General features: G+C 39.5%; 1 protein-coding gene across 1 annotated transcript in view; it reads left to right on the forward strand.

The window, feature by feature from the left end:
• ADAMTS5 (ADAM metallopeptidase with thrombospondin type 1 motif 5) overlaps window positions 1-15248 on the forward strand; it is a 47337-nt gene that overhangs the window by 7226 nt on the left and 24863 nt on the right. Inside the window, exon 2 of the mRNA XM_082694139.1 lies at window positions 4811-4943. Coding sequence (XP_082550265.1) covers window positions 4811-4943 — 133 coding nt within the window. The remainder of the gene's footprint in view (window positions 1-4810; window positions 4944-15248) is intronic.

The following is a 15248-nucleotide window of genomic DNA, read 5'->3' on the forward strand; positions in this document are numbered from 1 at the left end:
AGCAGTCTCAAGTTTGCAACTTTGGAACTTTGCAAGCCCTGAGCTTTTATTTCTCCACCTGTAAATTGGAGTGTTTTCGTTTAATACCAACACAGGGAGAACTAGAAAGATGTAGAGAACACCTGGTCCAAATTCCTTATGTTAATGATGAAGGGACTTTGTCTCAAAGCATATAAACATCTTAGGTAATGAGTCTTACTAATAGCATTAGAATTGAAAAGTGATCTACTTTAAAAACAAACAAAACAAAACAAAACAAAAGTGATCTACTTTGTATTCACTGTGTTTAATCAGCTTCCATTCCCATTCTCCAAAATGACTCTTCCAAGCATCTCCGCCCCGCAGTCCATAACTTGCTGCCTCCCTCTTCCTTTCATCTTCCTTCACATTTATAGACAAAATGTCCCATGTTGGATCTCTGGGCCCAGACTGTCTCTCCAGCTTCCCCTGATTGGCTTCCACCCAATTCTCCAGTCATGACAAACGTCCTGTCATTTTGCCAAATAGAGCCTGCCTTTTACCATCCCCTGATGTATTGACCAGTCTTTCCTACCTAGGATACCCTTCCTTTAAGACTGTCAGACTTCTGTTCCTCCCTCGATATCTAGTTACTCTTGTGAGACACTTTTATTGATTCACTCCAGGAGAGCATGTCAGTACCCTTCCACATCCCCTCAAAAATCTGTTCATCATCGCATGTCATAATCTGCTTTCCTCTTGGCGTATCTGTTCTGCTCACTAGACCGTGGTGTGTCTTAAGGTCAAGATCGGATCATATTTATTTATCACAGTGTCAGCAGATTGTGGGCACATGGTAATTGTGTTAGGGATAAGTGAATCTGGACCCCCTTGGTCCCTAATCCAGTTGGGTTCTGTATGTTTGATATTACCTAGTTGTACCCATAAGCGATAGAGATTGTGTAACATGGGTCCCTATAATAGTCAGACTAACTACCGGGCCCAATTAATGTAGTTTCTCTTGAGACCTAAATCAAAACCTTTACTATTGGGGGTTGCTGTATAGGTAGCCCAAAAGACAGATGTCACCTCAAGAATTGGATGCACAGTATAAATGTAAATTATGGCATGTAAATGTATGTATTTTTTGTTTGTCTTTAATATTTTTATGCAATCCCAATTTTTTTAAAAGATTTTATTTACTTATTTGAGAGAGAGAGAGAGAGAGAGCGAGCAGGAGCTGAGTGAGGGGCGGAGGAAGAAGCAGACTGCCAGCTGAGCAGGGAGCCCTGTCCGTGGCTCAGTCCCGGGACTCCAGGATCATGACCTGAGCAGAAGGCAGATGCTTAACCAACTGAGCCACTCGATGTTTGTATAATTCATGTAACTTAAATATGTACCACACCAGATTAACTCCATTACTAATCCCTCTTCATAGGAATTGAGACGGGAGACAGACATCTAAGGCTAGTTAAACCCTCTCTGTGTCCTTCTCTTGAGTTCCATGCTTTACCATGCTTACAAGATCATAATATCTATAGAAAAAGAAGTTGCTATTATTTAACTCCAGATTTCATTGTATAAGTATTCTTGGTTAATTTGGGCTTCCATTGCTGCAATTAAGATGACATCTGCTTTTCTCCCCTTGTGTTTCTTTTGGCTCTTTCCCTCAGCATGTTTATGCTGCTTGAAAGACCAGCCTCCCAGTCAAGGCTAGAAATCCTGTCGCTTCTCTTACTCATTCCACTTTGTGCATTCTCATGTCTGTTTGGTCCATTTTCCCAACCCAGTACCAACCATTGGGATTTATTAAATTGTACTATCTTCTGGACATCTGCTGCACTGGATCCCTGCCCCTGCCCCCTTCTCCATCCAAAGGATGCTACGAGGCCTTCTAAATTCCAGAATGAATCAAAGATATTGACATATTCTTAGTCCTCTAAATGGCCACACCTGGTGAAAGGCCACCATGTCAGAGATGTTCTTGTCAAGTCTTCATTGGTCTTGCTGACCACCTCTGCTGTATTTTTGAGTTACAAACAATGTTCCAGTCGTATTTCCTGGCCAACATCACAAGCCCACCTAGTAAGCCTCCGCATACTTTAGCAACCCTTTCATTTCACTAAATCTTTCTTTGCATTGCTATCTACACCATAGTGTTAAGAAATAGCTCTTGTATGAAAAGAACCACCTTTAGCATAACAAAGATGTAGCTTACCTTCAGATCTAAACTGACCAAGCAGAAAAACTCTGGTCAGCACTTGTAATTTAATTACCTTTTAGGGGGACAGTGTATGTGATTCACATTTTTCCAGTATTCCCTGCCTCCATATCCATAAGATGGATGGATGGATGGTAGATGGATAGATAGATAAATAGAGAGATGCTATTGCCCCTTTACTATCCTTACTCGTGTTCTGAATAAAAAAAAAAAAAAAATCCTACAAACTTCAAATAAGGTTTGCAACTGAAAATGTTGTTATAAATCTCCACCAGTAAATAGACACCAGTGTGATGTGCTGTATTCTTAATAAATTTGATGCACAAGCTGAGGTTTAATACATTGGAATGAACATTGGATAGCAAAAAAACACAGGCGTTCATTGCCAGTCTTGGAAATGAAACCGTAACGGGGTATCAAGGTTTGAAATTGTGTGAATGAGATTGAGAGGTTACTAGTTTACATAATTATAGTTACAAAAATATATAGAGTATGGCCGTGTCATCAAGAGGTTTAATCAGTGTGGTTTAAAAAAAAAAATTGTTTCTGTTGATAATTTTGTCACAGGCACCCATTGCTATGGCAAAGGGCCAAATGCACTTAATGCAATTCAAGGATAACAAGGAGCATTGATAGCTTCTAACGAGCAATTGCTACAACAAAGAGAGATATGAAGAATCCAGTTTAAACTCTATTGACGAGGGCCATTTCCATTCGCTGTGGCTCTTCATCTGAGCTTGTTCTTGACATGTGGAATAAGAAGGGAAAACGATTCTTGCATTTTATTATCTAGATATAATGAACTTCAATTTGTGAAAATAAACATAAATCTTATTTTTTTTAAATGTGTGCAGAAATAACCCATGGTGTCTAGCAGTGACAACTAAGCCTGTCGTCTTAACGTTACTGAAATGATTGGAGAAAAACAGCATTAAAAATGTATTGTACTATATTATTATCTCAAAGACTGATTATTATGCAAAAGTGTATTCCAATTTCAATTTTAAAAACTACTAATTTGTTCTCAACAGCTGTAATTTGAGATCCCACGGGATGACATATGAGGATACACAGGAAAGTTGGGGAGGCTATCGCTGGTTTGGGGACTTGATTCACCAAGCCTACTTGGCCTAAATTTCCACTGTCTGAAGCTATAATAATATGGTGACAGCAATGTAATTCATCACAGCTGGGATCTCATAATATATGGAACACAATAAGGACCTGAAAATGTACTAGAAAGAAGATAATAGGGTATATCTTTTAGATATTCTTTACCTTGGCTGGATTAGTGTGCAGGAACATAGGGAAGATTTAGAAGAGTATATTGACATTGAGTAGGTGACTTTGGTTATGTAGTAATAGTATCTTACACTGACTTCCAGGAATCTGTTGAGATCTTGCTAGCGTGTTGCATATCAAAGTATGTGAGCTCTGCATTGCATCTGACTGTATGTCACAATTCACCTCAATTAAGCAAATGTTGGTTGAGTTTGTAGCATAAGCCAGACGTGGTGATAGTTGGGGATGCAAACATGGTAGCTATAATAGAAACAATACTTATTATTGCAATTGGTAAATAGTCATCTTTCATAATAGTTGATTTAAAAAAAAATCCTTTCCTTCTATGATTATTCACTCATGGCTTACTAGGATATTGTCTTGCTCTTGTGGATGTCAATGTACATGATGTTAATTAATTTTCATTGAAAACAGTAGTCAAGCACTGGAAGTTCTAATGTCTTTTAAAGCTCAAATAGCATTTAAATGAAAGCTTATTACAGATCTATCATGTCAACAATTTTGGTTTATATTGTCTCTTAAAGTTGTCTTCTGATGTCTCTTTCAATCAAATTGATCATTTTTAATGATCATTTTAAGGGGGTGTGATCATGTTTTCCTTTGAGAATCTCTTAAGAGCTATACAACTTCTCACTAGGAAAAAAATGCACACACTCACTTGTATAAACACAATATATTACATATATTTTCTGAAGATTGATCAGATTGAGAAATCTACATGAAATCTACATCTTCAATCTACATGAAATGCTATGAGTACGACTGTATACATTTTTGGAGACACAACCCACCTCCATTTGGAAATCAGGAGATGCTCTTCCGGGGAATTATGCTCTTGGATTACAATTTAGTTTCCCATTTGAATTACGGACACACTGACGTTTTGCCACAAATAGGTGGTTGCAGTTTGCCCCAGTGATAGAAGATAAATTATTAGGCCAGTCTTCTGATAAATTTAGCATGAATTTAAGCCTGAAGAGTAGGGCTTTAGTAAGCCTGACTCTATGTGAAAGTGATCCCAGACAAATGGGCCTGAATATATGCTCCAGAGCTTTGGGAACGCTACCTCGGCTGTTGTAAGGGACAAACCACAATTTTAGGACATCTTTTTAAATGTAATTGAGTCCCTTCATCCTTCTGTGCCTCTGGGGCCCAGAGAAGCTGGGAAGAACTAATGCCGTTCGTTTGTCATTGGAACATTTCCAGAGCTGAACAGGTGATACCATAAACATATCCACTCTTGCTGTCTGGAGTGAGCAAGAGGCTCTACAAGGTGGCTCCTTCTGGATGGCAATTGATTTTAATGATTTCTTTCTTTCTCCGGGGCAGGATTTATGTGGGCATCATTCATGTGACACCCTGGGAATGGCAGACGTCGGGACCATATGTTCTCCGGAGCGCAGCTGTGCTGTGATTGAAGATGATGGCCTCCATGCGGCATTCACCGTGGCTCACGAAATTGGTATGCAGCGCCTTTTCCCTTCCCTCGCCAAATCAAACACGCATAACAGCTGCAACAGGAACCCAAATACTTGGCAATTAATCCCAGATTTCTCCAGGTTCAGACACTCTGTTGGGGATTGCATTTGTTTATATTTGCACTCTCAGGGTTAACTAGTTAAGGAGGAGGATGGCAAATCAGGCACCCAGGAGACATTTCCTTTTTGACAGTGTCATTGAAGAGTTTAAGAGAAATTTGCTACTGCTCCTGTCTTCTTAAGCTTCCAGCAATGACTCTTAGATGGAATTTGTCACAGTTGATTATGGTATGCAGGAATGCCCCCTCTTAAAAGCTACTGAGGCTCTACCGACTCATCCAGGGCTAATCAGTTTGCACAGAAATTTGTCATGTTTATTCCATTGTGAGTGATCAGAGCTCCTGTCAAAGGGGAACAATAGCTCACGATAAACAGTCCTATCTCCTTTTTAATAGCAAAGACAGAGAAACCAAGACTGGCAATCAACAGGGTTTGTCTTCATATGTCACCCGATTTGTGTGTCATAAGAAACACACCTAAATCTTAAAATTAGAATTTTCGGACCAGGCTCATTGTTGAAAAATATCCCGCCAGTTAGGATATATGTTTTCCAGGTGATGACCCGGGTTCCTAGGTATATGAGTAGTTCAGTACTTTAGAATTAGATGTTGGAATCAGACACATCTGGGCTCAGTTCTTGCTAGAGTACTTTCTACCAGTCTTATTATTGGTCTTATTATTTAAACTCTTGAAACTTGTTTTCATATCTGAAATACAGGAACAAGGGTGCCGATTTCATGGGATTATTTCAGGGACCAGATTGGGTAGGTTACAGATACCAGCTGTTATTTACACCCACGTACACTTCTGTTTTTGCTTTTTAGTTAACTAGTTCGTTTCGCTTTAAAAGTGTGTATCACCTTTAGCATCATCCTTTTGGGAGGAAAGTATGGTTTGATACTTTTTTTTTGCTGTATTTTTATTAAACAGATTTAGCTTTTAACCTAAAACCATAATTTTTAAAGAGAAACTAAAGCTTCTTTTTCACATTCCTAGTAGTAGGCAGAGAACATTTCACAAGGGGTAGATTTCTAGCTGCTATGTTTTCTTTGGAAAGTTAAAGTAACTTCAAAGCAAAGATGTCATTGTATAAGTCAATATATTACAGCAGTGAAAATAGAAATCAGTAGTTAAATTTCAATTCCTAAGTATTAATCGTGACCTTAATTTTCTTAACTGACACTCTTCTTACCCTCTAAGGAAAAAAAAAAAAAAAGACACAAAAACATAAACCAAAAACATGAATAACCATCCAATGGCATCACTGATAATAATTTACACGTTATTAATTAGACTTCTTTAGCTTCAAGATGGAGTCCCTTCTCTGCCTCAGGGGTCTCTGTTTTGTCTCATGCAAGAGATTCACATCCTCAGTCTCCATCTCTTGTATGTAAGGCAGGCGAACAATAAGGTGTGACTCTCTGGTGTGCTTCTCTAGAAGACCCCGTATATCCGAAAAACTTTTAAAAACACGTACACCAACTGAGCTTCTGGCCCCTGGGAGTATGTTTTCACCTATCTCTCATTCGTACCTATTAAACTGATAATAACCAGCTGAATATAGATTTTTTTTAAAGATTTTATTTATTTATTTGACAGAGATCACAAGCAGGCAGAGAGGCAGGCAGAGAGAGAGGAGGAAGCAGGCTCCCTGCTGAGCAGAGAGCCCGATGCGGGGCTCAATCCCAGGACCCTGAGATCACAACCTGAGCCGAAGGTAGCGGCTTAACCCACTGAGCCACCCAGGTGCCCCTGAATATAGATCTTTAATCAGCATTTCTTACCTATCTCTCTATCAGTGCACCGGGGGGGGGGGGGGTGTCAGTGGGAGAAACACAAGAGCTGCCCAAAGCAACATTCAGAATGTACAGTGGAAGCTAAGAAGAATTGGACCAAATCCTTAAGAGGATTTGGGCAGGGATGATTTCAAAAGCAGTAATCAGTCACCATTATTCAGAGTGATGGAACTTCCAAAAGAAACGTTCTCAATCCCTTGGTAGGCAAAGGCTGGTTCATTTTGGACTGGGGAAGCAACACCCTGATCATCATCTGTCCATAAGATTACGAGCCCTAAATCCTGATCTTCTCAGGAAAGGATTACGGAGTTCTTGAGGGAAGGGCTGTTTCTTCTTCAGTCCTGCAGTGAACCACTCTCACAGGTTGATAGCATTGGGGAGGTTTCTCTGTAAGGGTATCACCGTGGCAGTAAATGGAACTTCTTTGGGGCTGCACTGACTCTCAAGGCAACTGGGCTGTAATGTAGAACCTTCCAGCATTACCTTTCCTGGCCCTCCTAAATTCCTAAACCAAGGGTAGACACCGGCCGACCTGAAATTGTGAGAGGTAGGAAGACAGGAGCTTATGAGAACAAATGTTTTATTAAAACTGTACATGTACGGTAAGAACTTTTCTTAACAGTGCAAGATTGGATATACTTTTACAAGGGAATGGTGAAGGAGAAATGTAGGCTTCTTTTTTATTTTTTTTTTAAGATTTATTTATTTATTTATTTGACAGACCGAGATTATAAGTAGGCAGAGAGGCAGACAGGGAGAGAGAGAGGAGGAACCAGGCTCCCTACTGAGCAGAGAGCCCGATGTGGGGCTTGATCCCAGGATCCTGGGATCATGACCTGAGCCGAAGGCAGAGGCTTAACCCACTGAGCCACCCAGGTGCCCTGAAATGTAGGCTTCTATGTGAAAAATCAAACCTGAGTCTTTGCTCCATGACTATGCCCTGGCTTCCCTTTAATGTCTTGGTTGAGCCAGCTCTATTTCCTTCTTTAGAATTCTCTATGATCCATCCTTCAGTCAAACACTGCCTATTTAATTTGTCTTTCTGCATTACATATAGCCAAATCTGAGAAATTTAAGATCTGGGGAGGAGGGATATGGTCTTAATTTCCCTTTCATAAGGGGATCTGGCTTTCATGTGCTCTATTTTCTAATTGCTTTATTATTCTTTAATTTCACTTTTTGCCTAAATATTGTGAGCATGTGTTACAAAGTACAAGCCTTAAAGAAATTAGAGATGATAACCTCACAAAATATTTCCTAATCATCTGTCTGTAATTACAGTCTTGCCTCCGCAGCCAGTGTGATCTTTGGTAACGCTGCTGGCAGATCTGTTCCCAGTGCTTTATTTTTAGATCGTTGCGTGAAAATATGGGTCTGAGCTAACCATGCTCACGTCTTCCCCCCTTGCCCTTCCACTCCATTCTCATGTCATCTCCTCCCTCCCCTTTTATTAGACACGTATGTATATGTAAACACTTTCCAGATTGGGGGGTTATATGTACAGATCATGGATGGTGACAAAGTGACCTCCGTTTTGCCCAAGTGCTTTGAATCTTCTTGAGCCCATTCCCAAATGCGCAATCCGCGTCGTGTACCCAGTGTAAATACATGACTGCGCTCAAAGCATAAGCAATGGAGAAAGTTTCCAGACTATTCCCGTAATTTTTCTACTTTATTTCTCCTATACGGAGCAAGAGGACATATTTGGTTAAGATTAAGGCTTTAATGAGGTATCTCGGTGGCTCAGTCGTTGAGTATCTGCCTTCAGCTCAGGTCATGGTCTTGGAGTCCAGGGATCAAGCCCTACATCGGGCTCCTGATCAGCAGGAAGCCTTTTTCTCCTTCACCCACTCTCCCTGCTTGTGTTCCCTCTCTTACTGTGTCTCTCTCTGGCAAATAAACAAATAAAATAAAAAGCTTAAAAAAAAAAAAAAAGAATAAGACTTTCATCAATCGACTTACAGTTTCTCATGCAATGCTCTACCGCTGCTTCCTCGAGCAGATAGTGGTTGAAAATACAAAATCGTTCTATCTGAATCAAAATTTTCCTTTGGCCCTTTATGCCCTCTACCTGAAAAAATGTCCTAACTTGGAAATGAACATGTAAGACAAATAGCGGCAAGTCTGAAATACCTATCTTACACCTTTTCTACCCATCATGTAAAAGTCAGGATGGTTTCAATGAACAATTCTGAAAAGTGACTCTTCCTGGATCACATGTTAATGTGGATACATCTCTTTTCCTGCTAATTGTTTCTTAAAAAAGATGAGGTGCCTCGGTGGCTCAGTCGGTTAAGCATCTGCTTTCGGCTCAGGTCATCAGGGTCCCAGGATTGAGACCCATGTTGTCTCCCTTCTCAACGGGGAGTCTGCTTCTCCCCCTGTCGCTCCCCCTGCTTATGCTGGCTTTCTTTCTCTGTCAAATAAATAAATAAAATCTTAAAAAAATTAAAAATTAATAAAAAGCTGGACTCTGGAGTTATATCATCAAATGATGCCAGCACAAGCTTCTGGAAAACAGAATTTGATATGGATAGACTCTAAAGAGGCAGTAATAATTTGTCTTCCCCATGGCTCTTATGTATATGTAAACATTAACTTAAATCATCAGGACAATTTAAAAAGTTGCTTTAAAGCATCAAGAACACGGTCCCCACCCCTGTGCCTTGACTGGAGGCAAGAATGTGGTTATGGCCATTTTACAACCCAAGTGTGAACTGTAGAAAGTTTTCAAATGAATGTAAGTTTACATTTTGAGTTTATATTTTTAACTTGTCAAACTTTTATTATTGGCTTGTAAGACTAAAGATTTCACCTGCTGCCCACATGGTTCTTCAGAATAATAATTTTATTGATGTTGTGCCAGCTTCTAATATGCTAGGGGGAACAATCTGATTTTATTTAGGCTAATGAAATCCATAATTTGTGAACTTGCTGAAGCTTGGCTTTATAGTAGTTCGTTATAAAATGTGCTAAGTGAATCTCTCCACCATGAAAGACGCCAAATGTTTCCTAAGCCAAAGTCAGTCAACTTAGAAAATCAAAGCCAAGGGCGCCTGGGTGGCTCAGTCAGTTAAGTGACTTTGGCTCAAGGTCATGATCTCAGGGTCCAGAGATCGAGACCTATATTGCACTCCCCGCTCAGTGGGAAGTCTGCTTCTCTCTTGCCTTCTGCTCCTTTCCCCCTTAAGCCGCCACCCCCGCTACTTGCTCTCTCTCACTTGTGTTTTCTCTCTCTCTAAAATAAATACATAAAATCTTTTTTAAAAAAAAGTCAGAGCCAAACATTCAGCTGGAGGATGAGGAAGTGGCTGAGGCAACAGCATGGCTGCCCATGTTTTGCTGTGGTTAGACGGAGTTCTCTGGTTGTGCTGATCTGCGTGTGACTGAGCTCCCATGGATGATTAGATTAAACAAGGCTGGGTTTTGAAAAGCTGCAGAGGCCCTAGAAATACCGTAGACCGAAGCCAATTCCCAGAATCAGATGTCAAGACTGACTGTGAGATGTGAAGTGAAAGAAAACTGGATTAAACTTGGTATTTACCCCCCCAAACCTATAGCTTTAATCAACATGAACTGAGCCTTTTTTTTTTTTTTTTTTTTTCTGTCCAGCCTGGAGCAAGGCCACACTGTGTCTTTCTCAGCCCCCAGATGAAAGGTGGGAATGGGTCTATACTAATATGTCCAGCAGCACTGAGAGATTGAGTGTTTAGTGTCAGTTCTGTATTTTTAAAATCCTATCCCAATTTCCCTTCCTCTTGGGGAGGCCTAGAGATTGTCCGTCACACGAGTGGAAATCCAAGTTGAAGGTCGCATAAAAAGTAAATACATCACAAACGTAATGCATGATTTTTTTTTCCTCTAATGAGTAGTCAATTTCCCCCTTCTCTCCTAAATCAGAAGTGTCTAGTAATATCAAAATTTATCAAGTAAGTAAAAACTGACACACAGAGATACAAGTGTTTTTAAGAAGTTTCCAGACCTGTATGAGGCCAACAACTAGTATACAACAAGGGTCAGATCTGAACCCAATTCACCTGGCTCTAAAGCTCAGGGTTTTGCTGCTTTCCTATAATGGTCTGTTAGTGTTCATTTTTCAGGAATTCAAACCTGAATTTGATTCAAAAGGAGATGGACACAGCTTGCTATAAGGTGAAAAAATTGAGTTTTCTTCCTTCTAAATTAAATAATTGATACAACATGTACTTACCATGTATGTTTAATGTTTTGAAACGGGACTTTGGGAATTTTATCACTTCTATATAAAGATTTGCATTTGAATAGACGTGTATAATCCAATTATTAGAGCTCCCGAATCTCTTCTTCAAGGATTCTGGATTCTGATCCCATGTGAGTTGTTGGCTCACTCTTCAACCCCTGGCAAGATCTTCTTACACCTCAATAATCCCAGCTGGAAAATTAGGTAAAATAAAAACATGACCTCATTAAGAAACAGATGCTTCATCTGAGCAGTGCTTTCTTAAGTAAACACATTACAGAGCTTGTGACTTTTTTTTTTTTTTAGGATGTGGTTCTGTGTCCCCTTGTTCATTGGTCAGTTGGGGTCAAGAGACAAGAGTTTGAAATTCTGTTTAATTTTCAGACCAAAGTTTAGAAAAACAAACAGATTTCCTTCCTGAGGTTAATGTGATAAGTCAGCCCTTGTGGTACAGTAACACCTGAGCTGAATAAAAAGCTGGACCAATATTTTCCTTTCTCGTTACGTGTCTTCACCCAGTGTACATGATCTCAGATTTTCTAACATCAGATTCATTTGTGAATTTAAGGAGGCAAAATACTTTTTAAGTCTATATTGTGAATATCAGTGATGAAATGTATTTAATGAAGTGTTGCCTTTAGTTTAATTTAATGTTGCCATTTGCCTTTAAAAAGATAATTATCATACTAGAGAAATTATCATTGACTAATCCTGAGATAACAATATAATTCAGACTCTTATCCTAGAGACCTTGCTTTGACATAATTAACTGTGAAATTCCTTTCCTTAATGTCATCCAAATAAACTCTTTCCTGATGTCACTTTGTGTGATGGACATTCATTAGCAAGATTGTTGTATTTGCGATTTGATTTAATATCTATTAAGAATAGATCAGTATTCTCTCCAAAAGCATTTTCAACTTACATCTTGATTTTTACAAATGATTTCAAAAAGCAAGATAGAGTTCTGAGGTCTGCATCACGTGGGAAAATATTGGATTACAAGGTTGCATTATTCTCTGAGTTTCCCTCTGACTCCTGTAATACCTTTTATTTCCTTCTTTTGTATATAAATACAAATGCTATTAACTAGTGCATCCACTACTCAAGTGTGTTTGTTCCTTCATCTCCTCAGGATTTGAGATTAGAGGTTACCAATTACACCAATCAAGAACTAATGATTGACTAAGAAAGACAGCATCATGAGCGAGATTACTTTAAGCCAACAAACTGGTCTTCACTCTTTTGCATGTCTACTAATCACAAAATAATAATACCTCCAAATAAAAATACGAATAAAAATACAAATACTAATTCGTCCTTAGAGCAAGACCTTGGGGCCTCTACTTGAAACCCTGACAGGGAACTGCCTTCTTAAATTTAGTACCTGCATTGTTGCTTCTCAGGACAGTTCTACTACCTGAGCTTGGTTGAGCTTCTTCAAAACTCTTACCTTCAAAATTGCTCTGACTTCTCTTCACTCCTCTTTTCTACATGGACTCAAGAAAGAAATATCTATATTGCCTTTCTTTGTGGGTTTCATGGCCCTGTCACCCTGCCTCCTCCAAGGACCTCACGTCTCAACTAACTCTGCTCTGTGTTGTTCCAAAAACTCATCATGAGATACAGCTCGATAAAACAACCAGTTAATTTAGGGCTTGTAAACATTCTCTCCAACAATTCTTTATATTCTTCCCATGCTGTCTTATTCTCTGGGACATATTTTGTAAATCCCAGCTGTGCTAATCCTGCTAGCGGCTGCTTAGTGGAAAAATGCTTAGTCTCCAACCCACACCTGTGATTTTAAACATCTCTGTGGGTGATTGATGAACAAACTCTCACTGCAAAAGGCAGATGTCCTAGGAGATTGGTGACATCATGATGCATTCTGATTAAGCCTTTCACAACACCGGCTTGAACTGTATTATCGTCAGCTACAACATTATAGTTTAAATTTCTTGGATTTCTGGATTTTCTGTTCATAATCTTTTAGCACCATGGTGTGTTTTCTCTAATGTGAATGTCCTTTTAAAACAGCTTGTGCCTTTGTATATATCTTGCCATTTCTTGCTCAAAGATATGAGCAAATTTCAGACCAACATTAGATGTCTTAGCATCTTGATTGGGGCATCCCATTTGAAAATAACCACCTCTTTTGCTGTTCCCGGTCCTTAGTATGGCTGTCACGTTCCTCCTGAAGAGCATCCAAACGTCCCTCCCATTGATCTTCCATTTTAATTCCTGTCCAGCTCCTGAAGGGAAGTCACATGGGTCTCTCTCACTGTGTCCTGGTTGCAGTTACTGGAACTAGCTGCCTGTTTCCATGGGTGCTTAAATGTTCTTCGCGTTGACCATGACGCCTGGTGTCCTTGAAAGAGCATGCCTCTCCCAGCAAGCTGACAGACTTTCTTCATGGAAGACAAAACATTCCTCCAAAGAGTCTGTCTCTCAGTTGACCTTCAAGCAGCCCGTTCCTGACTCACTTTGCAGAACTGACAAAATTCACATCTTCTTTTAGTTCTTGTTGAAGTGAAACTAAGGTTTGTTCATGCTCAGAATGGCAATCTTTTTGGTTGTCCATATAAAAATACCTTATATGTATCTTTGGCAGCAATTAAATTACATTGATAAATTAGCAAATTTAGGGAGCATAAAATTCACAATATTATGCCAAGTCACATGCCAAAAGATTCATAAAACTGTACCAAAATATTTTTAAATAAATGGCTTTCCTTATATAATTGAAATCTTTATAAAATTAGATGCCTCCTCTTTCTGTATGAAAGAAAAATTTGAGGTACTCTGCCAGATTTCTCAAAAAGAATTTGGTGTTTGCGACATGGCCTGTATTTTACTTATTTATTTATTTATTTATTTATTTTTAAAAATTTTATTTATTTATTTGACAGAGAGAGATCACAAGTAGGTGGAGAGGGAGGCAGAGAGAGAGGGAAGAAGCAGGCTCCCTGCCAAGCAGAGAGCCCGATGCAGGACTCGATCCTAGGACCCTGAGATCATGACCTGAGCTGAAGGCAGAGGCTTAACCCACTGAGCCATCCAGGTGCCCATACATGGCCTGTATTTTAAACCAGAAATCTGAAACTTATCCTCCAAAGGAAGTGAAAATCACTTGGATGCTATAATAAAAATTTATCTAGGGGCACTTGATGGTTCAGTTGGTTAAGCATCTGCCTTCAGCTCAGGTCATAATCCCAGCCCCATGTCAGGCTTCCTGCTCTGAGGGAAGTTTGCTTCTCCCTCTGTTTCTGTACCTCCTCCTGCTCATATTTTCTCTCTCTCTCTCTCTCTCAAATAAATAAAATCCTAAAAATATTCATCTAGAAAGTGCTAATTATTTACATATATATGGAGGAAAAGACTATTGCTTTGTTAAGTAAATATGGCGATCTTATGAACTAGAATTAGAAGTCACATGCTTTTCTAAAATACAAAACCTGGATTCAAATAAATGTTATGTGGCAGAGGTCGCCTTAGGCCACTTTCCCTCTTTCTTTTCTATGCCAAGGAAAAAAACCCAGGTGTGAAACTTCCACACAAATCCCACAATGTTAGCTGATAAAGATTCTACGGTGGAAAAGTTCAAGGAGCACAGAGTGCCTTCTCAGAGTGCCTCTTCTAAGTATTAGATGTACCAAGTAACTTCAAGTCATTTTGAGCCGGGCATGATGAAATGTTCGGGTTTTTTCTGACCTGTGGGTTGCAGGAAAAAGAAATCAACACACCACCCAAAACTTGGACGAAGCCCTGCCAGTCTGTTGCATATGACTTGGGCCATACTTCACAGACTCTGATGCGCATTCGTGCTACTGAGCAAATAAAACGTGAGAGCAAGAGGGTTTCCCACCGAAAACTTGCTAGGTTGGCAAATGCTATTGAAGTAAATAACTGCATAAATACCATAAAAATGTAGAGCTTTGGAAGGTCACCGAGCCCTAGCTACTTAACTTCAGCCACAGCAGCAAGCAGCTGCTTCAGTGGACAATTTTGTTACGAGGTGTTGGTGATTTAACAAGTTGGCCAAAAGTACTTGGAATGTGGCATGAAAGATTTCATCTCTGTTGGGTTTGGGTTTTACTGTTGCATGCTGGACCTTTTTTTTTTTTTTTTTTTTTTGGCAGCATGGCCAAAAGTCCCTGCCTTTGGCATACAGGAGCCCAAAAAGAATGCGTTAATCACTTTTCGGTAGTATTTTA

The sequence above is a fragment of the Mustela nivalis genome (assembly GCF_964662115.1).
Source record: "Mustela nivalis genome assembly, chromosome: 1".
NCBI lineage: Eukaryota > Metazoa > Chordata > Mammalia > Carnivora > Mustelidae > Mustela > Mustela nivalis.